Source organism: Brienomyrus brachyistius, chromosome 18, assembly GCF_023856365.1.
Source record: "Brienomyrus brachyistius isolate T26 chromosome 18, BBRACH_0.4, whole genome shotgun sequence".
Classification (NCBI taxonomy): Eukaryota; Metazoa; Chordata; class Actinopteri; order Osteoglossiformes; family Mormyridae; genus Brienomyrus; species Brienomyrus brachyistius.
In genome coordinates, this window is record NC_064550.1 from 4,989,105 (window position 1) to 5,014,802 (window position 25,698).

At 39.7% G+C, this 25,698-nt stretch overlaps 1 protein-coding gene across 3 annotated transcripts; it reads left to right on the top strand.

The window, feature by feature from the left end:
• nalf2 (NALCN channel auxiliary factor 2) lies at nucleotides 1–25,473 on the top strand. Of its 3 annotated transcripts, none has more exons than XM_048982918.1 (3): nucleotides 1–137; nucleotides 19,270–19,441; nucleotides 23,107–25,473. In XM_048982918.1, exons 2-3 carry the CDS (start codon nucleotides 19,270–19,272, stop codon nucleotides 23,391–23,393), a joined length of 459 nt encoding a protein of 152 aa, XP_048838875.1. In that variant the 5' UTR covers nucleotides 1–137; the 3' UTR covers nucleotides 23,394–25,473. The 3 variants fall into 3 exon arrangements, with proteins under 3 accessions (XP_048838875.1, XP_048838874.1, XP_048838876.1); XM_048982917.1 differs by having other exon boundaries at nucleotides 1–1,155; nucleotides 23,107–25,472; XM_048982919.1 differs by lacking the exon at nucleotides 1–137 and adding an exon at nucleotides 5,323–5,375.
• The last annotated feature ends 225 nt before the right edge of the window (nucleotides 25,474–25,698 follow it).

Below are 25,698 nucleotides of genomic sequence, written 5' to 3' on the forward strand. Positions count from 1 at the left end.
TGCGAAGCCGAAGATGGCGACAGACTGAGAGGGGATGGGGAATGGGGAAAGCTGAACGGGGAGAAGCAAATGCCGCTTTTCCCACCAGAAAAGAAAAGAAAATGAGAAAAATGTTAGTCAGGCATGACGGCATTTAGGTAAAATCGCTATTTTGTTATGCGTTTGTATTCCGCTTCTAGGTATGAGAGGGTGCCTTTAGAATTTCGCAACACGCTAAAATGATGGGTATAGAGGTACGATTACGTTGTTCTTTCCATTGCGATGGATCTTTTGCTGATCATTAGAGGCTCTTGTTGAAGTTTGACTTTGACTTGGAAAAAAAATCAGCCTGACATAATGTTGCACATAAGGTAGGTGACATTGTTTGTATGAAAAATTGGAGAGGAGGAAAAACAACTGGAAAACATCTTTGTGTACCCCTAAAATATGATCAGGGGTGCTTGGATGTATCGAAGGGAAGATGATGCCGTGTTGAAAATCTGTTGTATCCCCAAACAAAACGACAAACCTTGCGCCGATTCCGAGAGGGCACAGAAATGGCGAATGTCTTTAGCATCCTTATTATTTTTCACCGTCCTTCTCTCCGATCACCTATGGCTGTGTGCTGGAGTTAAGCTTAGGTCCAAGGATAAGAACAGCCGCAAAAACTGGAACAACGCAACTGATGGGGACCATGCAGTGCAGAAAGAGGGAAACTGTGGTGTTCTCCTAAGCAGTTTGACCAAATCCGCTGCTCCAAGTCCACATTGCACTGACGCGCAAAACCACCAACATCTGGAGTCAGCCTGCACCACGTTGCACTGGAAAAAAACGGGCGCCGGATCATCATTTACAACTCCCAACAGATCGTCATTATCACCCCAGTTACTATTGACTTACTTTAGGAATTTTAGTCTTTCTTTTTGTGGTTCATATACAATTTCAGACCTGCTGGTGGGGATGGCAAATCCAGACGGTTTGAATTGCAGTCTTCAGAACATGATTTGGGATTTGGGTAGTGGAGGTGTGGATGAGGAAGGTACTTGCAGCAGCTGTATCCAGGCGTACATGAGGCTGGACCACCACGCTCAGGAAAAATATGAGGAGTTTGATTTCCTCTTCCTCAAATATTTATCAGAGGATTATTCAGTCAGATCACGTACAGAAGACTGTAAGGTAAGGATTACGCTGCTTATTGCCTCCATCTGCTGGGCCTTTGTAATGAAAAACACTGATTTCTTTAGTGTGTTCAAGCATTGACACAAAAGAAAGTGTAATTATTTAAACAAGCAGCCTTTTTTCCTCGTTATTACTGTTATTGTGATTTATGGGAATATTGTATTTAAGCAGCATGCATGTAGGTCTAAAAGTAAATATCAGGTGTCGGATTAAAGTCCTGTTGGGTAGTATTTTTAACTGTCCCATGTTCCTGTGGAAACAAAATATTTAACTGGTCCCACTAAATTATTTTAAGAAACACTACATCTTTATCTCTGTTTCGGGTTAATTCTCTGTGTGTGTGTGTGTGTGTGTGTAATATATATTAGAGGATTCCAGTGGCAACCTGTGAAGCTCCAGTGAACTCCATGCCTAAGAGAGTTAAGGCAGTGCTGGAAAATAATGGTGGTCACACAAAATTGGGCACAGTTTGGACATGTTCACTTTGGGGTGTACTCACTTTTACTGCCAGCGGTTTACACATTAATGGCTGTGTGTTTAGTTATTTTGAGGGGACAGGAAATTTGCACTCTTATACAAGCTGTACACTGACTACTTTACACTGTATCAAAGTGTCATATCTTCAGTGTTGTCCCATGAAAAGATATAATAAAATATTTACAAGAATGTGAGGGGTGTACTTACTTTTGTGAGATACTGTGTGTGTGTGTGTGTGTGTGTGTGTGTGTGTGTGTGTGTGTGTGTGTGTGTGTGTATGTATATAAAATATTGGGGGCAGCATGTGGCTGATAAGGCTAAGCCAGTTCAAACCCAGCCTTAGCACATCTGCAGGTCCCTGAGCGAGGCCCTTAACCCCCAGCTCCCTGGGTGCCCCAACAGGTGGCTGCCCTTCGCGGACAGCTTACCTTACAAAAGCACGTTGGGAGAGACGTAAAGACAATCAATGAAGTATCAATTATTATTTTTATTATATATGAATGCATGTATTTTATGTCTTACGTGTCGTTTCACATGAGACTTGCAGTATTTTGTGTTTGTTGCTTTAAATTTTATGGATTACTGTAAATCTTATGGATTACTGTAAATCTTATTGATTACTGTAAATCTTATGCATTACTGTAAATCTTGTGGATTGGGATGCGCTTAAACCAAACAAAAAGTTTACTTCAGTATCAGAAATGTGCTGCTGCAAAGGCTTATCAGAGTAGAGATAAAAATGTAGGCCTGTGTCTCCCTCTTTGTCCTCCCTGCACTCATCTCCAGGTTATAAACTAATGTGCCACGGGCCCCTGCTGTGACCCCAAGGTGTAATCTTTAGATTTTTGATTATAGATATTCTCTGTAGTTATGGATATTATTGGTAAATTGATGTGTTTTTCAGTGTCTGTTTAACTGCAAGCATTAGTAGTAGCAATAAAAATTAACAATAATGTTTGTGTAAAATCTATTCGTACAATCAATAGAACTGCAGCTCTTTCCCGTTTTAGATGTGTTTTCAGGGCATTCAAGATGAATGCTAACGATGCCACTCAATTTTTCTGCCACTCAGTGGGTGTGAGTGCAGTGACTACTGTCTGCTGTGACATCACGCGCATACCTTTTGCAGAAAGGGCATTTTATGCTTTTAACAGCAACTTTAAAAGTTTGCCAACAGGTGTGGGGGTGCTGAGGATGAAGTTTGCCGATGGGTGAGGGGGTGCTGAGGGGCCAGTCACACCAATACCCTCGTCACCAGTGTTGTGCTTCCTGAAAGTGCTCCCCTTTCTCCCAGAGTATGGGCAGCCTTGCATGGTGATATGTCATGTCCTGCTTAATATAATAACACAAACATTTAAACTACCAGCTATATTGCATGTGCATTCACAAAAAAAAAACATTTAAAATTCAGTTACCCCCCCCTCCACAGTGGTTAGCACTGTTGCCTCGCACCTCTGGGACCATGGTTCAAGTCTCCCCCATGGCTCCATATGTGCAGAGTTTGCATGTTTTCCCCTCCCCGTGTCACCGTGGGGTTTCCTCTTGGTACTCGGGGTTTCCCCCAACAGTCCCCAAACATGCTGAGGTTAATTTCAGTTACTTAATTGTCTGTAGGTATGCCTCTGTGAGTGAATTGTGTATGAGTGTGTCCTGCAGTGGGTTGGTGCCCCATCCTGGGTTGTTCCCTGCCTTGCACCCATAGGCTCTGGATCCGTAGACATTTGGATACACATAGAAGAAAATGCAGAATGTAATTGTAACAGATAGTAATGCAGACACAGCCAGTTGTTTAGACAGAGTTACATAGTTTTGACAACACTCTTTTGTAAGCAATTACATTAATAAGAGCCCTGCGTCAGGTTCAGTGAAAATGATTTAGGACAGTCCTGCAGCATGTACAGTAGAGCTGTCACGATTGCTTGATTAAACTCTATTACTCAACTATTTAAAAGCACTGATTAAAATTTTCCTTCTTGATTACTCGGCAAAATGAAAGACAGCACTTAGTATGTGTGCAGTTTGCATGTTCAGCCTGTGTGTGCATGACTTTTCAGCAGTTTCTCCAGTTTCCTTCCAATCTCCAAGAATGTGCAATTTAAATTAAATAAATGAACTGGAGTGCCTATGACCACATGCGTTACTGAGTGTGCGCTTTGCAGTGGCTGGCTGGTTTTGGCCTCATGCCAATTACAATGTCTCCGCCTGCGTCACATGTCTGTGGAGTGTGCCTGTTCTCGCCCGTGTCGTCGTAGGATTTCCACTAGATTCTCCCGTTTCCCCCCACATTCCAAAAACATGCTGAGGTTAACTGGAGTTTCGATACTGCACATAGGTGTGCCTCTGTCAGTGAAATGTGTATGAGAGTGTTCTGCAATGGGCTGGCCCCCCATCCTGGGTTGTTCCCTGCCTCGTACCCATAACTTCCGGGATAAACTTCAGACCCCCCACAACCCAGTAGGATAAGCGGTTTGGAAAATGGATGGATGGATATTATATTATATTATCTGTCTATTCATTTCCTGTAACCACTTCTCCAGGTGCAGGGCAGGGAACAACCCAGGATGGGGCACCAACCCATTGCAGAACACCCTCATACACATTTCACTGATAGAGGGAGACCGGAGAATCCGGTGGAAATCCTACGATGACACTGGGGAGAACAGGCACACTCCACATGGAATCCTGGTATATTATAGTATATTATATTATAAATGAATGATTACTCGATGAATTGTCAGATTAATAGGTAGATTATTCATTATTGATATAATCGATAGTGACAGACCTAATGTACAGAATTATGCGAAAGTCCATCACTTCAGTTCCCAAACCTTTTCTCACATCCACCCAAGCCTTTCCATGCGTTCATTAAATTTTATAACTAGCTCCATTAATTAATTAGCTTAATTAGTGAAAAAATGAGTAAGGTATTAATTAGTCAAACATAGTATGCTAGGGCTGACTTTAAGATGTCACTTCCTGCCCACCTATCTCCTCCGTCGTGTGGCTTTAACCTGCCGTGCCTGCTGCTCATTTGTCTCACCTCGCATTCCTGCCCTCGTGTTAACCACTCCCAGCTGCCTCTTGTTTGCACCCTCGTTAGTCACGTATTTAAGTGCGTTTCAGGCCTGTGTTCCCCAGCCTTCTGTTGCCTGCCGCCTGCCTTTCCCCATTCCCCCCTCCCATTCCCCCCTCCCATTCCCCCTGTTTTAATCCCTTGCGATCTGGATTATTTCTAACAGTTTAAAACCCACTTTTGGTTTGGAAACTAATACTTGCTCCCATGTCCTTCATCTCACCCGTTTATGACAGGACAGGTTTTGAAATGACTAAGATGACAGATAAAATATGTTTTACACCAGCACGAAGATCAAACATTATTTACTTTGACTGGATGAGACTCTTGCGCAGTGCTGTATGTGTTTGTCATTTGAGTTGGTGGTTTTGTGTCAGTGATGAGTGATTGTGGCTTTGTGTTGAAAGCACGTGGTCTGCTTAACGCCGTGGCAAAAAGGCCCTATCGACTGCATAATGCACTGAATGTTCTTCCAGACATCTGTTTAATAAATGCGTAATTTACAGACAAAAGCAGCGCTATCAGGAAAGCACTGTCCGTGCAATAAACACACTGCAACAAAGGGACCACAACAAAAGCAGTTTTATTAATTCAGTTTAACACTGGATTCACATATCCCAAGCTCATATCTGTTCGGATATAATTTTGCCCATTTTAATTTGAGGTAAGCTAAGATTGGCTTCTGTATACCTCTGCGTGTGAATGCACAGCTGATGCCTTTGGCTTGTTTTCTGTCATTTTTAGTATCCTGTTGTGTACCTGAGAGCCGAGTTGTTAAAGATACGAGCAAAAGAAATACACTGAAATATATTCAACTGAAATGCTAATATTTCAATTAAATGAAATGCTAAGAATACTTTGTTATTTGTAGTACTCTGCTTTGTTAAAGACCTGAATAATTAGGACAGCCAGATTTATTTTCAGTAGCTCTTACCATGTTCTCGTTTCGGTAATTAGCTGGCAAACAGTTTTTCTCTTTAAAAATCATTGATAAGCTCTGTGAAATAGAAGCGATTTCCTTACTTTATTACCGTAATTTATTTTGCCATGTCCCCTTAGGGTTTGCGTATCTGAATGACCTACAGAGGTGTACAGTTATGTGGGGAGGGGTCAGGCATGGTCCTTCAAAGACCCCAGTGAAAGGGACCCAGAAGAACAAGCATCCCCTGCCCTGAATAGGGTTACTGGTAACCAGTCCTGGAGGTGAGCCTGAGGGTGGTGTTCGCCCCCTAGTGGCCAGGCTAGGGCCCAGGAACCTACACAATGTATTAAGATCGTATAAAATTTAAACGATAGGAAAATGAGAAACATTGTTATGCTGTTGATAAGGAACAATGCTTGATAGCACACATCAGCCTGTAACATCCAGAAATGAATGCAGTTCCAAGCAATCATATGGTTCTTTTAAGAATGAACGACTCATGCCCAACAAATTGTATGGTTTATGGAGTTAGGAGAGTACACAACATACTACACTAAGAACAGTCACAGAATATCTTCAGAGTAATTCATCCCTTAAATAATTTTAAGCACATCGGTTTCAGGGAAATCCTACTAGTTACTTACTGTTACCAATGGCTGTGGATGGAGGCTCCAAAAGCCAGAGGAGGCAAAGATGTCCCAATTGTACGAATCATTGTATTCAGTCTTTGGACTACAGGAGGAATTACACAGTACAGGAAGAAAACCTAAGTATCAAATGTGATCAGAAGGGAGAAACACAATATGTACTGTGTCAAATATTATCCAGGAGAAAGGCAACGACTACGATTACCAGACATCTGTAATGCCTAACAACTGTTAACAAGTTGCTTTGACTAAAAGTATACTTTGCTCAGCAATCTTCATAAACATTGTTATATGTTTGTATGGTAATATTCATTTTCATTTTTTATTTAAATGATATGTTTTTTTAATCAAAATATGAATTCAAGACACTGATGCAGTAATTTATATCTTCAAATTTGTAAGTGCCCCTCCATGAATCGCCACTTTTTCAGGGTGGAGGGATTTGTGTGATCCTACAAGCTTTGTTATTGATGGCAGTTGTCCCTGGTAGGGTCTCCCAAGGCAAAGTGGGGTATTTGGGTGATTTTTAAAGAAACACAACAGTTGGGTTTATAAAAAAAAAACTGTTGGAATTTAAACTCTGTTACAGAACATTGTTTTTTTTTTGCCTGGAAGGAATGATTTAGACTGCTCTGTAGAGGAGATGGATCACAGCTGATCAGACTATCAGCTTTTAAGTGGTACTTACCTGCCGAAGAGCTCTTTGTGGACGAGGGGTCTATACTGAGTATTGGCGTCCAAAAGCCGACATTTATCCGCAGTGAGTCCATAATTGCTGCTTACATTCGTTCATGGCCACTCACAGCAAACTCATTTTAGCTGCACTTATATCTATCTGACTCCTTAACAGTTTTATGTTAGTAATGTGGTATTTGCCTTTGCTCATATATGACTTTAGAGAAAAGCATCTGTTAAATATGTGAGGATTCGGGCTGCAATACAGATGTACTTCTAACCACAGGATGAATCTGGGATTAATGTATGTAGTATGAATATTACATTTATGGATTCTGTTCTCTTTCTCTTGCTGACTGCTTGTATCTGAGTATTAACATGGCACCTGATGGAGGAAGCATGGCAGAATGGGGGGGGGGGGGGGGGGTACTGTGCCGCAGGCTATTACAGAGTAATCAGTGATTCTGTAAACGAACAAGGTAAACAGAGGAGTTCGTTTAGCAAGCACTGCAGCCAGATAGACTCATACTGCGGTTGCGGAGTGATAAGGTTTTACAGTATAATAACTTGAAAGTAGTAGAGAATAAATTCCATATTTTTTTTTGGGGGGGGGGGTAGGTACTTTACATTAATCAAAAACTGACATTTTAATTAAAAGAAAAACAATATGTACTGTGTAACATTTTATCCACGGGAAATTAAACAGAGGACACCATATGTCTAATTATAGCTTGATATTAGTCTATCATACTGTTCCCCATGCCGTATGATATTAAGTTTTTCCTGAAGGATTAATGCCTGGTAGACTGTTGAATACTTATGCCATATAACATATACTGCCATCAATTCATAGGGCAAAAAGGACTGTGTTCCCAGTAATAATAATAATAATAATAATAATAATTATTATTATTATTATTATTATTATTAAATTATTATATAGCGCCTTTCTCACATTCAAGGACGTGATTGACTAGGGTGCCCCCTTCTTTGTGCCCTGCACTGGATTACAGGTGTGGAAAATCAAAGGATGAATGTACATTTATATTTACATATTTAGCAGACACTTTTCAACGTGCTGCCACGTTGTCACCTGGACATAAATTCACCAAGGCTGAGCTTCTAATGAATGAATGTAAGCAGTATTGTAAGGATGAGTAATTATGTTTGAGTACCGTGGTGTGATGCCAGCAGAAATACACACAGGCAACATTTGGTGCAATGTTTGGTTTAACACCCTGGCATTACTGAGGAAGTTGTTTTAAAGGGATTTCAGATACTGTGAGAACAGTGTCAGCCGGCGCAATCGATTGCCTGCTGCCCTTCATATTTAAGACGATAAAATATCCTTTAGTGGTTTATTGACGTGGCTTAGCGGTTGCAAGTCAGCCAGCTGTGAAAACAGAAGACCTGCAGTTAACACGTGGCCACCTGTGATCCATCGATTGGAGCTGAAAGTGTGCAGTGGTCCCAGAGCAGACATTCTGACAAAACTTACGTGGTACTAACCATTACTGTTATCTGTACTGATATTTCACGGGTTTATTCAAATCAAATTTATTTATAGAGCATATTTAAACACAGCCAATGCTGACCAAAGTGCTGTACAATCATAAAATGTATGAACTAAAACATCTCAACATTAATAGCATTAATATCATAAAATGTAAATTAAAATACATGCACTATGAGCTCACGCACAGATAAAAAAAAGAGCCAATGTTAAATCAAACAGCAATAAAACAAAGGAAAGGAAAGAAATGTCTCACTCTAACCTCTGTCCAAAAGCCAGCATGGAAAAGTACGTTTTCAGTGACAATTTAATGGTAACTAATAAGCTAACTATAACCCAGTTACTGAAGAAGCTCAATCACCCCTCCATTTGCATCTCGATGGTGCAACCGGATGGTGGAGCAACTGGCTAGTCAACCTAAGAGCTCTATTTGTGTTGTAACTTTTTAAAAGATTTGATTGCGAAGGTGCCAATCTATTAAAGCATCTAAAAACCAATAATAAAACTTTAACATCTATTAGACTGGAAGCAAGTGAAGGGGGCGAGAACTGGTGAGATGTGTTGACGTTTACTGGTAACAGTCGATAAACGGACTGCAGCATTCTGTATGATCTGTAGAGGCTGTGAAGAAGCCTGATCGGCCCCTGCATACAGACTGTTGCATTAATATAACCATGATGTTATAAAAGCACAAACCGCTTTTGCAAAGTCCACCCGAGTAAGAAGCAGCATTCGTCTGTTTATCACATTTGAAAGAGTTATGAAAGATCAGAACTAGATTTTGGTGGATGGAGTCCTATATGAAGCAAGAGGGCCAAGAGCATGACTGAGAAAAGTACGTAGAAGCTTCTGAGGGCCCAAATACCAATATTTCTACTTTCTTTTCATTGAGCTGAAAGTTGTTTGCCATCCAAGATTTAACGTTATTTAACGCTGAGTTGCCCTGTACTAAAGTAAGTGGCAAGTAAAGTTCAGTATCATCGGCATAGCAATGAAAAGAAAAACCATATTTCCTAATAATGGGACCCAGAGGCAGCATGTACTGTGTAAGGTTGAGACCAAGAATGGAGCTTTGTGGAATACCAGAGGTAAGAGGGGCTGAGGAGGATGAAGGTTCACCAGGGCACGCAGAAAAACTTCCATCCAACCATCCATCCTCCAAACCGCTTATCCTATTGGGTCGCGGGGGGTCCGGAGCCTATCCCGGAAGCAATGGGCACGAGGCAGTGAACAACCCAGGATGGGGGGCCAGCCCATCGCAGGGCACACTCACACACCATTCACTCACACATGCACACCTACGGGCAATTTAGCAACTCCAATTAGCCTCAGCATGTTTTTGGACTGTGGGGGGAAACCGGAGTTGCAGAAAAACTTCTATCTGTTAAATAAGATCTAAACCAATCAAGGACATTACCTTGGACACCTACACACCTCAAACATGATAAAAGAACTGTACCAAAAGATCTGTACCAACTGTACCAACATGATCTACAGTACCAAAAGAACATTATATACCTTTAAAAGTGTGCTATGTTGAGCTCTGAAACCATGTCCTAAATAAAATTTTCATCAAAAAAAGTTTTTAACTGCTTAAGAACAACTTTTTCAAGAGTTTTAGAAAGGAATGGCAGTTTTGAGATGGGTTTATAATTAGACACGGTTGAACAATCTAAGTAAATCAACATATGTACTTTTTGATATATGAGGTACCTGATGGATGTATTGTACTTAGACATTATTATTATTATTATTATTATTATATAAGTGGACAACACTAAGGGTTTACCTGTGATTTCAAGAAATTAATTTCATAATTTAAGTGTTACCGAAGTTGTATTTATAATACTTACAAATGTTTCAGAAGAACCTATATTTTTATGCATATGGGAAAAGATAAGCTACAATTATATTCCGGTTATATTCCAGTTATATTGTAGCTTTTGAGATGTCAGTTTTGCAGCTCATCTTTTTCTAATTAAAGGGCTTCACTTCCCATTGGTTTCCTTGGAAACTGTGCCATGCATTTGATTGCTGCCAAATGTTCACAAATACAATGGGGGGAAGGACAAGCAGATCGCTATTTTGATGTTCTATTCAAGATTGTGTGAAAGGAGAAAAATACTACTGTGGTAACAAATATGGCTAAAGCTTTGATGTCTAGACTATTCTTCTGTTTTCTGCATTCAGACTCAAGGTTATTATTCCTTCACTTTTGCTGAAAAGGTAAGAAATATCCAAATACTGTAAAAAGAATAAGAATCATCAGTGTTGATCTTGTGAAAAATTTGTGACTAGTGAATATCTCTGACGCTTTGACATCGAAGTTCCGGTACCTGGTCTCAGTTTAAGAGTCCCTGGACAGTCTTGACCTGTAACTTTTGTAGTTCCTGGCCACTTTCGTGTGTCGTTTTCACACCACAAAACAGGAACTGGGAAATTTATGCTAAATAAGCATAGGAGACACCAAAAATTTGTAGGTTAAACTTCACATGTAATTGCATATGAAACTACACCACCATGCCAAAACAATGGTGAATAAGTAAGTCATTTTGTTAGTTATTTGTTAGTTATTGGGGGGATCGATCCCGATGACTGAGCCTTTTATTTATATTTTAAAGTTTTCAGTTACTGAAAGAGGCAAGTGGTCGAAGATTAACTATTTATTTGGCTGCTGTCCATCACAGCCACACCATACACAATTTATCTAAAAAAAATATTAAGTAACATACTCTTACTCCAACCGCAAACTCCTGCAAGCCTCTATCACTCCTCCACACACCATACTGTAGCCAGGGGACTGGTGAGTAGATCAACAAGTACAGCTGTGTCTAATTTTGTCTAAACCCCATCTATTTAAGATCAGGCACATTGACAAACAGCTAAGTGTTGTTTGGGGTATTTCAGTTACCAGGCACCTGGGGCCTGTACTACGAAGCGGGGTTACTGGCTTCTCTGGGTAACTTGTTGGATTTAAGGTAGTCTGGGCAAAATGTAAATGAACAAATATGAAGTCCATTTAAACTGTGGTACCTTAAATCTGACAAGTTACCCCGATAAGCCAGTAACCCCGCGTTGTAATACAGGCCCCTGGTTAGTGGTGAGTGGTACACAAGAACAAGTGAGAAGAGGCATAGCAGACAGAGCATGTCTCACCATGACGACAGCACAGTAACGCAAGCCGGCAACTAATGATTTGGAGTTTGGTGCGTTGTCTTGGGTGTCAGCCGTTGTTTTTAGTTGTGTTCTGTATTTGCTTTTACTATTGTTGGTTCCTGGGCCATCAAAAGCGTTTTGAATGTGTGGGGGACACACTGGCATAAAAGTAATTTTTATGTTAAATGTAGGGGAGCCCAAATGAATAATTATGAAATGTGAGGGGGGCACGTCCCACTCAGATTTAATGGTGGCAAAGCCCATGGTTGGTTCATTTTACCTTTAACCAGAGCCAAAGCACAATTAAGGTTACTACGGTTGGTGGGGGGGGGGGACAAATATATATATACCCTGTCATTCCTAATTGCAATTTCATGTTTTTTTGTGTTGTGTGCTTATTAGAGCATAAAGCAATTAGCTCTGCAATTAGACATACAAAAGAGCTTAGTTATTGTATTTGAATACAATTCGTGATTCATTAATGTAGAGGGCTTAACACACATTAAGGATTGAAAAACAGCACATTTCATTGATAAAGAAATATTGACTGTGAAAGCTTGTCATTCAGATGTTGTTACATTGACTAGTTTCTATATACTTGATTTATTTTTTTAATTTAACTATTGGTAACAATGTATCTGAATTTATTGGGAAAATAGACCCAATGACTTTGTACTTTAAGGTTCCATTTACCCTGGTAGTCTTAGAAAGCATCAGGTATGTAATCACCAAAACTTTCTAAATATTTTTAGAGAACATTGTATTTTTCTCACTACAGTAAGTTGACTCTCAAGGTACCCCGATATGTGTGAGCAGACATAGACTTTAATGGGGACGTGGTCAAACGATACCAGCAGTTATGTTCCTCTCTACAGTTTGCAATGTGTTATTTGCCTTGTTTGTGTGTTGCTTTGGACAAGGGGATCTGCTAAATATGTCACTTTACATGCAATAAAATCCGCCATGAACTCAGCTTCATAAGCCTACAGTATACGTTATTGAGAACAATAATCGTTAGTCATGCAATTAAACTAGTGGCTTATTTAGATGTTCGTCTGCTTGTTTACAATGAACGGCTGCCAGCTTCTCTTGGGACAGCATTGGGGAAAGTGAATGTAAGGAAGCTTCATTTAACAGAAAAAATAATAACAAAAGCAGGTACAAATTAACATACAAATAAAGTAAAGCAAAACAAGCTAAAAGTAATCCTCAGTTGAGATCCCTACCACCAAAGCTAAAAATAAAAGGATCAAAAGCCACTCCCACAACCAACTATTATACGCTTTCCTGACCTAAAATAAAAAAATTGTAAAGTGATCCCAAAATGAACAATAGCACATAAACAATGTGAACCTTTTCCAGTATCGCTCAGCCAAAAATACCAATATGTTCACAAAAAAATAATTAATATTATCAGTGGCTCTATTTCATTTCTGCTTTGCGTTACCTGCAGATGGGGCGGCATGGTGGTGCAGTGTCACACCTCTGGGTCCCAGGTTCGAGTCTCCGCCTGGGTCGCATGTGTGAGGAGTTTGCATGTTCTCCCCATGTCGTCGTGGGGTTTCCTCTGGGTACTCCGGTTTCCCAGCACAGTCCAAAAACGTGCTGAGGCTAATTGAAATGGGCTAATTGCCCATAGGAGTGCATGTGTGAGTGAATGGTGTGTGAGGGTGCCCTGCGATGGGCTGGCCCCCTATCTTGGGTCGCTCCTTGCCTCATGCTCCTTGTTTCCGGGATAGGCTCCAGACCCCCCACGACCCAGTAGGTTAAGCGGTTTGAAAAATATATGGAATACTTGCAGACTTCATTTTCCTTCACTTTTTATCAGAACTGCTTCCACAGAACTTTAGCTCTCTATTTGGACCCTCATTTGAAATGTGCCATCTTTCTTCCGCTATATTGCTGGGAAATCGAGGAGAATTTTAATCAATGCTTTTTAGTAATCAATTAAGTAATCGAGTTTAGTTATTACAACAGATTGTCCTAGATATTAAGATTTAGTGCACGTATCAAAAGGTCTCAAAATGCAAACATGATCGGTGTGCATCTCTGCATATGGACATGAGTGTGATTAAAAATATCCTGATTTGCTTTAGTTGCAAGATATTGTAATAAACCTAAAATTTAGGCTCCCATAATGCTACTAATTACGCCGTAGCTTATTAGGACTACTACCCCCAATCCAAATCTGGATAGAAAAAAATCAATTACTTATATTTCATTAAACATAGCTTCCACCGTACGGAGAACATAAAGTTTTGGGGAGAGCATGGAAAGGGGTGTGTTGGCCTCCTGATATCATTGCTGGAGGACGAAGGTCGAAGTCTTTATAGTCGTGGTGCTCCTTCTCTTGCTGTGTGGCTATGAGACATGGACAATATCCAGTGAGCTCAAACGAAGCCTGGACTCCTTTAGTACCGTGTCTCATTGGAGAACTCTTGGTTAGACTTCCTGTCAAATGAGTCATTGCTCAGGGAGTCCTGATTGAGGCACATCACCTACACTGTGAGAGATGCGTCTGTTATGGCACTACGGCCAAGTGGCACGATTTCCTGAGAGTGACTTAAAACTTCTTATATTTTTACTTAAAAGTCAAGAAACTTTTAATGTAACCTACGTTGGCAAATGTGTTAGAAAATTATTTAATGGTTCAGAAATGGTAAATATTGCTTTAAAATGCCTTGATATCATTACAGTAGGTACCAGATATGTATCAAACAAATATTTATTTGTTTGTTTGTTTGCCTGTTTGCTAGCAGAACCACAGACGAGACAAGTTTAGGTGAAACTAGTGAATTTTCTGCCACACTCAGCACTCGTTACTCTTAAGCAGAAAAAAGCAGCCTAATGTCAGGTCATAATTGGGTAAAGGATCGTTTTAGCTCTACATGTGAACACTCAAATCTACGAGGATGTATGTGATTCAATTGCCTGGTGAATAAAATTTATGTTTTGCTTGTATGTTTGTTTCTTGAATGTCAAAATTCATGAAAATTTACGGTTGAATGGAATATTAAGTCCACGGTAGAAAATCCTGACTTTATCTTTGAACTAGGTGTAATTACAAGGTATTTGCAGTGTGTTAGAATGTATTAGTGATTAATTAGTGTATTAGTAATAATACATGCATTAGAATGTATTAGTGGTAAAATAAGTCAGCCTAATGTTTGGTGGTGATTTAAAATTTTGTTAAAATACTTTATCTGTCCCAAGTTCCCCAGGGTGATTTACTTGTTAATTAATATAAATGTCTACTAAACACAAGCATTAACTGCAGTAAGCATAATAATCAAAAGATCATTTTCCTAGACTGATTTGTAACAGGTACTTAACACTGTGTTATCACCTTACTGGCTGCAAAGTCTCCGTATTAGCTGTGCATTTGACATAAACACTTCCAAAAACCAGGAAGCAGTTACAAGTATCTGAAACATCTGAACTATTAATCTACTTATTTATTAACCTACATTGCTGATAAGTATGTACTTGCCTTAGATCTGCACCTTGTTGCCATATAACCAAGTACTGAAATACCTGTCTGGGAAAGCATGAATAACAATAATGACATCTGCTTTTTCAGGTGGAACTGTGCAGCCAGTTTTGTCACAGAACTGATACACTCACAGCAGTCGGTAACAAAGCAGCAAAGTGAGTTTTAAGCGATTTTGTGATTTTCAATGCATTGTGTTACAGGATATAGTAATAGGAATTCTGGCAAATTACTCTGACAGTATTAATTGTTATACATCACATGCCTTTCATTTCTTAATGTTTTAATGTTATTGTAATTCTTGTTATGGAATTGTTATTACCTAGTGGCTCAGCAGCTGCTTTAATACAAACCAGTTTTTGCACAACTGGGTATTTTGTTGACAGTCCTCGAAAGTACAATAGATCTTTTTCTACTGTAGAAACCCCCAGTCTTCTGGAAATGTAGCTTTGAACATTAAATAAAATTCATTAATTTATTTTCAGTACCTGTAGGCTTACGCATCTTTCTGTTTTGAGTGGAAAGTGGAGAAACCGCTGTAAGCACTGGCTGATTCCACTTAGACTGACCTTCTGTAGTCCTTTGGTGTGGTTTATTACATTGATCATGTAATGCAGATTCTGGCTTGGAAAGAATGTGTAGAATCAAAGGCAAAATCTGAGTTTTTGAGTAAAAAAGCAATATTGTCCACTATGGACCCATTTTATTCCTTGATAAAGGCTTTTTCTTCTGGCTGTTTCTCAGGGAAACTTCACGGCTTCTCCTACCCAGCCAACGTTTGAACTGCTCTCACGATAGTGTTCCAGGAGGAAAGGCCTAAAGGTTTATGTTATGCATAGTTCATCAACACAACTGGCAAGCAAAGTCATCCCATCATAAAAGTTTGGACACTTGTTGGTGTAAAACATCTGGAATGTGTGGGAAAAAAATAATCAAGAAACCGCAGCTCTCGCAACACAATATTTCAAGTAAACTTTACCTGTATGAATGAGTTCAGTAGGAAGGTTTGTGTTGAGATTTGGGTAAAATACTGCTGTACGGTAAAGACTAATGAAGCCCGAGGAGAGTCTCCTTCTTTTACTTGCTGGCTCATTGAACAATGGCTCGTTTTATAGAATGTTTTTACACCCTGCAGTTCCAAAACACCCCCATTCACAGCAGTGCAGAAAAGCCTGAGACTCACTGTTCTCTGGTAATAGCTGCATAAGTGGATCCCTTTTAAAATGTTCACTTTCTTGTCCTGAATTATTGCTCTTTCTAAAATGCTGTAATGCTACTTTAAGGGAACTAGATTGCTTATTACTTTTGTATAAGTAATCTAAAAATGGGTTGTCTTAACATTTAAATTGCTCTGGCTGCCATTACAGACGTCACTGGAGTGTTTGAGAGGATGTCTAGCACTTTCATTATATTTTCATCCATGGACTGTAGCATATGTATGTATCTAGCAGGCAGAGGTGGAGATTTCAGGTCCAGAGAGTACAAATCCAGATCAGGATTTTCTTTCAACCAACCAGTTGAGTATAAGGAGTCCCACTCACAGAGTACTCAACTGGATGGTTGAAGCAAAATCCTGGTCTGGATCTGTACTCTCTGGAACTGATATCTCCACCTCTGAGCAGGTTGGGAAAATTGTGTATATAACGGATTTTCTACCTCTTCAGTTGAGAAGCAGCTCAATAATGATGGTTAGACCACTGGAAAATCTGGGGTCTGTATCACGAAGCTGGGTTTATTGCTCAGCTGCATAACTTGTTAGATTTAAGGTAGTCTGGGCTAAATGTAAGTGAAAGAAGACAGTCAGTTGAAACAGGGATACCTTAAATCCAACAACTTATCTGGCTTATACTTCTTCATGATACATGCCTCTGCTGAGGTTTGGAGTTTGTTTAACCATGTTAATCATGGCATGACTGGATCACCTGTTAGTACTCACCTTTATGTAAGAAAATTGTATTCTGGCCCTCAATAAAGGATAATACTTTTTTTTACTGAAACTGGCAGTACAATCAACAGTCACTATTTTCATTCGATATTTCCATTGTGTATTTCAGGATAAAGTTCTGTTGTTTTGGAAACTGAATTCACTTTTGGGGGGTGGCATGGTGGTGCAGTGGTTAGCATTGTTGCCTCACAACTCTGGGACCCGGGTTCAAGTCTCTGCCTGGGTCACATGTGTGTGGAGTTAGCATGTTCTCCCCATGTCGTCATGGGGTTTCCTCCAGGTACTCCGGTTTCCCCCCACAGTCCAAAGACATGCTGAGGCTAACTGGAGTTACTAAATTGCCCATAGGGGTGCATGCGTGAGTGAATGGTGTGTGAGTGTGCCCTGCGATGGGCTGCGATGGTTGTTCCCTGCCTCGTGCCCATTGCTTCCGGGATAGGCTCCGGACCCCCCGTGACCCAGTAGGATAAGTGGTTTGGAAAATGGGTGGATGGAATTCACTTTAGGTACCGTTACCTTTGCATTCTGACTGTGGAAAGAACAACACAAAGTTGGGCGGTCATAATGAGCATATGAAGGCCTCATCCACATTTTTATTACTTGCAAAATATATGGAAACCTGCAATGAATCAAGGTTTGTTAGTTTGATCCAATTTGTCACAGTTTGCTATAAGATTGAAGAAAGAAATCACATATAATCACAAATAGCTTAATTAACAAAATGATAAGTACAAGCGAAATGGTTATCTAAGTATTTAGTTGCATCATAGTTGAGAAATTCACCCACGGCTTGGATGAGCAGAGGAGCCCTTTGTAATGAAGTGCAGCTAAGCTAAGAAAGGTATTAGGAGAACATTGTTGCCATGGTGCCAGTTGTCTGAAGCACAACAGGGTGAGCTGATACTTTTATGTTACTCTGTTGCTTCCCGTCCTTTATTCTGATAGCTGTAACTACTGTACTTTTTGCGAATAATACCGTAGAGATACTCAAACTACTGAATAAGGTATAAGATACAATTCTCTTTACATACACATATATAGATATTTTAGTTTTTAACTTGTTTTGAAAGGAAAAATGTGATTTCATTTCTTCATGTCACAAAACTGAGTTTATATTATATTATATTATTACAAATATTGTCCCCTGGGGTACTTGAAAACTTTAAACTTTAAATTCGTAACTTTAAAACATACTCGGTTTTTTTTGTTTTTGTCTCCCTTCACTTCCATTTGGTCTAAGTATGAGGTGGAAGGATTGTTTGACAGCAGCTAACATTTGTCTGGTGTTTGTGTAGGATGTGTTGGACAGGTTAGGTCACCCTTAGGGCGAGATTAACACCACAAAGGTCGCACAGATTGGACATTATCAAACATCTCAGTTCCTTCTCCACAGTGCATTCCCTCCTCATTTGTACTGGTGAGACTATGGGAACTGAGAACAGTGAAGTGGTATCAGTTTTAGGATTTTTCTGCTTTTTCTTATGAAAAATGTCCAGGTTTGTGGGCTGTGTATTCATTGGTCACATGTCGCTCAGGATAAGACGACCATCTCAATGGATTTAAACGTTTCTCGTCCAGATCATTGTCGTAGGGATTTATTTGCTTGTTTTATTTGCTGGTTCGATTAGTTAGTTAGTTGACTGGTTGCACTCTGCCCTTTGCTAATATCATTCTGCTAAACAAAGCTTAATTGTTTGAATTAAACACTTTAGTGCTTGTGAATTCCCCTGGAGCGTGATCTGCAGAGGTCTCATGTTGATGCGAATAATCCTGTCATTCCAATACCATTGTAAGAACCCTAACCCAGCACGGCACAACCCTGAGCAGAAACTTCTCACTTCAAGAGAACATTCACAGCTTGCGCCGAGTATAGCAGGTGAAAGCTGACTGCTGTGCATTACATTTTATATTATACCATGCAGTGTTTTAGTTATAGCTGTCAAGAATTACTAAAAATGTTTCAGGGTCTACATATTCCATACTTACATTTTCATTATGAACAGATGCATGGTCAGTCAATGTACAAGTTTTTCTATGGCTACATTCAGCATGCAGCGGTAGAAGTGTGGCTTAGGGTTAGGGTTAGAGTTAGGGTTAGGGTTAGGTTTAGATTTAGGTTTGACAGGATTTTTAATTTCAGAATCAGTGCCCTATTCACTCACGATTTCCAGCAATTGACTGACTACTTCTTAAATCTTTTGTGTTTTCAGATGGCCTACAAAGCCTGGTTATGTTCAGAATATTTCAGTGCCACCCAGAGCCAGTGCTACCACAGGATTCCCTGCCAGCAATATTGCCTGGAGGTCCAAGCCAGCTGCCCCTTTGTGCTGCCTGACAATGGGCATCTGGTTTATGGGGGATTATCCAGTTTCATCTGTACAGGTGAGTGTCAGTGACCTGCCTCCTTGCTCAGGTAACTGCACATGTTCGTAGGCGAGTCAAGATAAAGGCTTTTTCTGTTCATCTACTACTTTATATCCACTTAGCCTTAATATTTTTGTATCCACTTCTGTTTTTGTTCATGCTCAGATAGTCAAAATACACAAAACCGCTTGAATATTTTAGGTTCAGATCATGGGGCATTTCTTTACATAGTTTGAAATGCTCCAATAAAACATATTTCATTGTGTAAACGGATACAGACTTATATATGATTACCATTTATTCATCTTCCATAACTGATTATCTAGTAGAGACATAAGTAAGTACCACTGGTCCTTTCACGAAATCATACCGTTTGATGAAACACCTATATATATGTGATCTGGATGATCTGGTGATGCTAATGAAGACACACTTGCTGCTTCCTCATCCCATACCCGATTCACCTCGAAGGCTTAGCTGGAGCAGGGCTTGGTCCCGTACAGGATGTGCGGACACCTTTTCACTTTGCAGACGAGCACGTCCGTTTCCTCAGCCGAAATCTGATCTGGTCTGCCAGGTAAACACACCGTTAAACAGTGAGGGAAAAAATTATTTGACTCCCCGTTCCTAAATTCACCCATTTATAAAGAAATGAGAAGTCTATCATTTCAATGGTAGGTTTATTTTAACATCAAATAAACAAGAAAAAATCATTATGTAATAGGTACAAATCAATTTGGCATGTATCTAGGGAAATAATTATTTGATCCGCTACAGGCCAGTAAGAAATTGGGTAGTGCACTAACACAACTCAAAAAGTATTTAATTATCAGTAGATACCAAGACAGCATTCACATTTAATGGCATTACTTTGTTACGTAGTAGTCTTGGGTCACTAACCTGTCTACATCATGTGAAATACCAAAGAGCTGTCTAAGGACACCAGAGACAAGATTATTGACTTTCGCAAAGGTGGGATGGGCTGCATGACCACCAGCAAGCACCTTGGTGAGAAGGTAACAACTGTTGGTGCAATTATTCGCAAATGGAAGAAAGACAAAACCACTCTCAATCACCCTCGGTCTTGGGCCCCAAGGAAGATCTTATCTCATGCAGCATCAGTGACCTTAAGGATGGTGAGGACTAACTCCAGAACTACACATAAGGAGCTCGTTAATGATCTCAAAGCAGCAGGGACCACAGTCGCCAAGAAAACCATCGCTAACACATTATGGAGTTATGGTTTGAAATCCTGCAGTGCTCACAAAGTAGCCCTGTTCACTGCATGTTACGCTCATAACACGCCACTGAATCATTAAGGCCAGTCGTCGTCCAGTATGCTGCAGAGCTCCTCCTTCTTTATGCACCTGCCCCTTCCCTCTGGTCAGTAGGTACCGGTGTCCTAGTGGTGCCTTTCCCTTGCATGTCTTCTGTGGGTGGCAGGGCCTTCAGTTGCTGAGCTCCAAAACTTTGGAACTTGCTACCACAAAGTTTCCATATCTTTTTACTCAGTGGTTAGCTTCCCATGTTCCTAAAGCTGTTGCAGTTTCTCTTGTATGTCCCATTCAGTGTGTTAGCTTATGGTGATTGATCTGTGTTCATATATTCCTCTGTTCTTATATTTCCACTTTCTGAATTCCTTTCCGTGCCATTTATATTTTGGTAGTGTGCTTGGCCCCATTAGTGCTGCTTGCAGCTATATTTATTATTATTACTCTTATTATTATTATTATTATTAGTAGTAGTAGTAGTAGTAGCAGTGGTAGTAGTAGAAGTAATAGTAGTTGTAGTAGTATTAGTAATGTTGCTGTTATCGTTATAGCAACAACAGCATAGAACTTGACCTCCTAATGTTTGTGTGGGTTTCCGGAAGATGAAAAAAAAATCACATATTTTATAATTTATTTATTTCTTCAAAAGGAAAGATAAGGGGAAAGGCGCTGCTGTGGTCTCGTGTATTGCATCCACTGAGTTTCAAACAGAAATGTGTCACCTATACAAATACTGCCCTCTAGTGACAGCATTAAGTAATAACAACAGGCCGGACCAGGCTGGAATTAGTGAAATGTGAAAAAAACGCATAACCATTTTCAAAATACAAAAGTAAATAGGGCTTGACATTATTTTTAAATACGTGTCATCATGGATATTATGTGATTATCTATACTTCTAGTTTATAAATGTAGTATATCAAATGCTCCCATTGTGTGACACAGTAAGCATTTAAGAGTCATTCTATAATTACGGGTACGTGACACACAGGTTGTTTTTTATCAATTTTACAAAATATTTACGTCACACGTTTACATGACGTCACTTACTTCAGTGGAGGGAATTTTAAATGCAGTGTGGCAAGTTTCTTTTTCTCCTCAATATTTCATCAGTATTATCATGTACACGTAGAGTGGGTTAATTGCTTGTCAGCTGTGTTATCAACATGTTGTTGTGTACTTGCTTTACATTTTATATTTACAAAAATGTAGAGAAGTCTGTTTAAACATGAGGGTCAGTCCGTGCCAAATCAACCAATGTCCGGAAAAGTTCCATGGGCGTCATTCCTGATTTTGATGAAAACTTGGTATTTTGATCCTTATAGAGAACACTGAAAATTCCCCAAGTTTTATTGAAAAATTCTGATGCAAACCGATGAAACTTGATACCGTGATATTAATTTTTGGTCATACCGCCCAGCTCTAGTTTGATCCATGAGACATGGTCAGAGATCTCAGAAATGTGAACTGTCTGAAATCAAAAGAAACATGAAAGAACAAAACAAACTGGAAGATAAACTATGAGTAGGGTGAGTTGGAAAGGACTTTGTGAAGAATAATAATTCAGTATTAACATGTTCAAAAATTTTATGAAATGTTTGATTTTTCTATTGTTTCATGAGAGTTACTTAAATAAAGGTTTTCTCTTTTTCTTCTAATGCATCCTGTCAATTGATTAACTCCTTTCAACTGTGTTACCTCTGAGTTCTGTGTCATAAATCTTTTAAAGGTTGGCTAAACTGCTATAAAAATGATGGCGGACATTTTAAAGTCTTACATAAGGATGTTGAATAACTCAAATCCACATTACGCTGAATTTAATGTTGAAGAAATAGTCATCTTTGATGACATCAGCACACAGAAAAGCCATTAACATTTTCAAATCATTTAGACAAAACTCAACAACACCTGGTGAATAGACTGAAGAACTTAGGCACATTTTATCAAATATCTTCTATAACACAGCTTTTATCTGTAACACAGTTGGCAAAATAATAAATTATGAAATAATGAATGTTTCATTTAAATATTCCAAAAATCATAAGAGCTTAAGCTTGGCAACTAATACATTTAGCACGTTATGAGGGTATATTGTGGAAACAAGCTGACTATTTAGCACAAAAATACACTTTTTGGCTGATATGAAATGTACCAATAATTATATAATGGCTCTATTAACAGTAGAACAGCTGTGAAATGCTCTCCGGACCCCCTGTGACGCTGTATATGCCAAGAGGTTACAGAAAAATGGATGGATGGATAGCTGTCAAATGCACTTTGTAAAAAATTTAATATTTGGATTATGTGTAAATTATAACAACCCCGCAACCCAGTAGGATAAGCGGTTTGGAAAATGGATGGATGGATGGATGATTTCTTTAATTTTCTATCTCCGGTTCTTTCATGTCACAGGGCTACTAGCAAAGCAGGTAGGCAGCGTAGGGCCGGAGTGCTGCGACGTGCGGTGGAGCGACTACCGCTCGGCGATGCAGGCGGCCTGCGGCGGCTCCTTGGCACCCAGACGCACCTCTCAGCCAGCATCAGCAGCTGCGCGGCTCCACGGCAACCGCGTCAGGCTGTGCGTGCTGGTGCTCATCCTGCTGCACACCGTCGTCACCTTTTCTACCGTCACCAACCACAGTGGCGTCAGCTTGGAGGCCTTGGCTTCCATGGAGGACAACTCAGCCCGAGAGGAGTGACTGTCACCTAGTGCCATTTAAGAAAAGTCAGTGTCTGTCAATGGTGCGGCACAAATTAAGGGCCTGAGGGATGTGGCAGCTGCTTGGCAGGGAGGCAGGGGGTGGAAGATTCCCCAGTGTTCTCCAAAAAAATTAAGGAATGGTTGGTGTTCAGGATGTTTGAGTACAAGTGGCCTTAGTTCAATCCTTCAGAAAACTAGAGAGGTTATACTGAAATAAAAATCTCCTGAAAAAATGTTTGAGATGTTACTGATAATTTACTGTCAACTTCCCCAGCTTAAATCATTTTTGTTATACCATCTTATTACCAGTAAAGATCTCCAGTAAACACACAGTATTGTTTTTTTTTTTTTTTTGAGTACAGGGTACAGGAAACCATGGATGGGATACCAGCCCCTCAAAGGGCATGCAGAGGGGTATCAGAGGGAAGTCCATATGCAGAAGCCTGTGGGTGTGAGGCCACAGTACTGCACTCCGAACCTACTCTCCTGCCGCGAAACACTTTAGCTGTTCAAATATGCATTCAAAGTCTCCCTCTTGAATTAAAATTAAGTGATTAATTGATGCCGCAGCGCACAACAACAAAATGTGTTCTCTGCATTTAACCCATATGTGACATAACAGTGGGCAGCTAATTCTGCACCTGGGGAGCAGTGCTTGGGGGGGGGGTGGTACCTTGCTCTGGGCACCTTAGTGGTGCCTTGCTGGTTGGGGATTTGAACCTGCAATCAATAACCTTTCAATCACGAGTGTGCTTCCCTAACTGTTAAGCCACCACTGCCCACAAAGAGGCATCCAGGCAAACCCCTAGAATTCCCTGACCGGGAATTGAACCCGGGCCGTGGTGGTAAGAGCGCCAAATCCTGACCACTAGACCACCAGGGATCCCCCTGACTGCATGTCACAATGTTTTTCATAATTAATTGAATTTCTAATAAGAAAACTAGATAGGAACAAACATGCCAACAAACCTAAAAAGGATATATGTTAGAAAAGAACATTCTTTAATTAATAAAATTACTTATCTTTTGGCTTATGGCACTCAAAATGATGTATTTCACCAAAACTGGTGTTCTGTTCTGCCAATATGTGATATAGAGGATCTCTTTTAGCATTTTCCCATATTAAGAAGGATTTGCAAGGCCTAACCTATCATTGAAGGAGAAGGATTTGCAAACCCTCACCGGTAGTTTGTAATTAATCAGTCCTTAATTTTAAAACAGGCTAATTTCTTGGGCTTATTATGTAATATTAAATGTTTGATTTATGCACTCACTGTTCAAGTAAAAATCATATTATTGTGATATGTAATATAAATGAAAAAGAAAAATGCCAATATTTTCAACATGACAGGCGCCTTTTTGCAACGATATACTGAGACGTTTATACATTATAATAAATTAATGTGTTGATGCATATAATTCATGCTGAGTTATAGAAGGGTTTTGTAAGACCAAAAAGGCCACTTCTACTCTTTTTTTCCCTAAACGCCATAAATGGATGTTTTCCCCCTAATGGAATAGTGGACCCTCTTTATTATTATTCACCTATTGTGGTGAAAGCATGATGCTGACCTAAGACATCGTCCGCTAAGCCTGTATTCTTTAGGGGAACACACCTTATGCCGTTTTATACACTGTGCTTTAGGGTGTAGGACTTTTGCACTAGTTCTAAGAATGTTTATTTTCTCAAATGGTTTGAAAACTGCTATTTCATTCAGTTTTATGTGTTCCGAGTCTTTGTATCTGTGTCTGTTTTCTGTTGTGTTTGAGCAGAACAGACTCTGCTCAATGTTTAACCTCAATAAAGAAAAACAAGGTTCCATTCTATACTTACAGCCTCCTGTTTTCTGAGAGGGAAAGGTTAAGAAAATGAATATAGCATTATGTTCTACTATTTATACGTTTTAGTATTTTACCTGTTTATACAAATATTAAAGGGAAATGCTCTGAAAGTATTTTGATTTAGAAATAAAAGTAGAATGAGAATGATTGAGCCCTAGTTCTGTTCTATTCTCCTTGTTTGCCTTGTTGGACATCCCACTCTACATATTTCCCTGTGGTAAACATTTCCGGTGATGTATTTCACAATAACAACATAATATTGAACACTGGTGTGAGTTAAAATGGCTAGATGTCTGTGGTCTTGTTTTTAAATGCATGTTTTTGTAATGTTTTGTATGCATAGGGTTACTGTTTGCACTTTAGTAAAATGACCAACTTGGGTTTACACACAATATTATTTCTGGTGAATCTGATGCATAGTAAGGGTGTAAACCCGTTTTACTAGAATAAAATTCCATTTT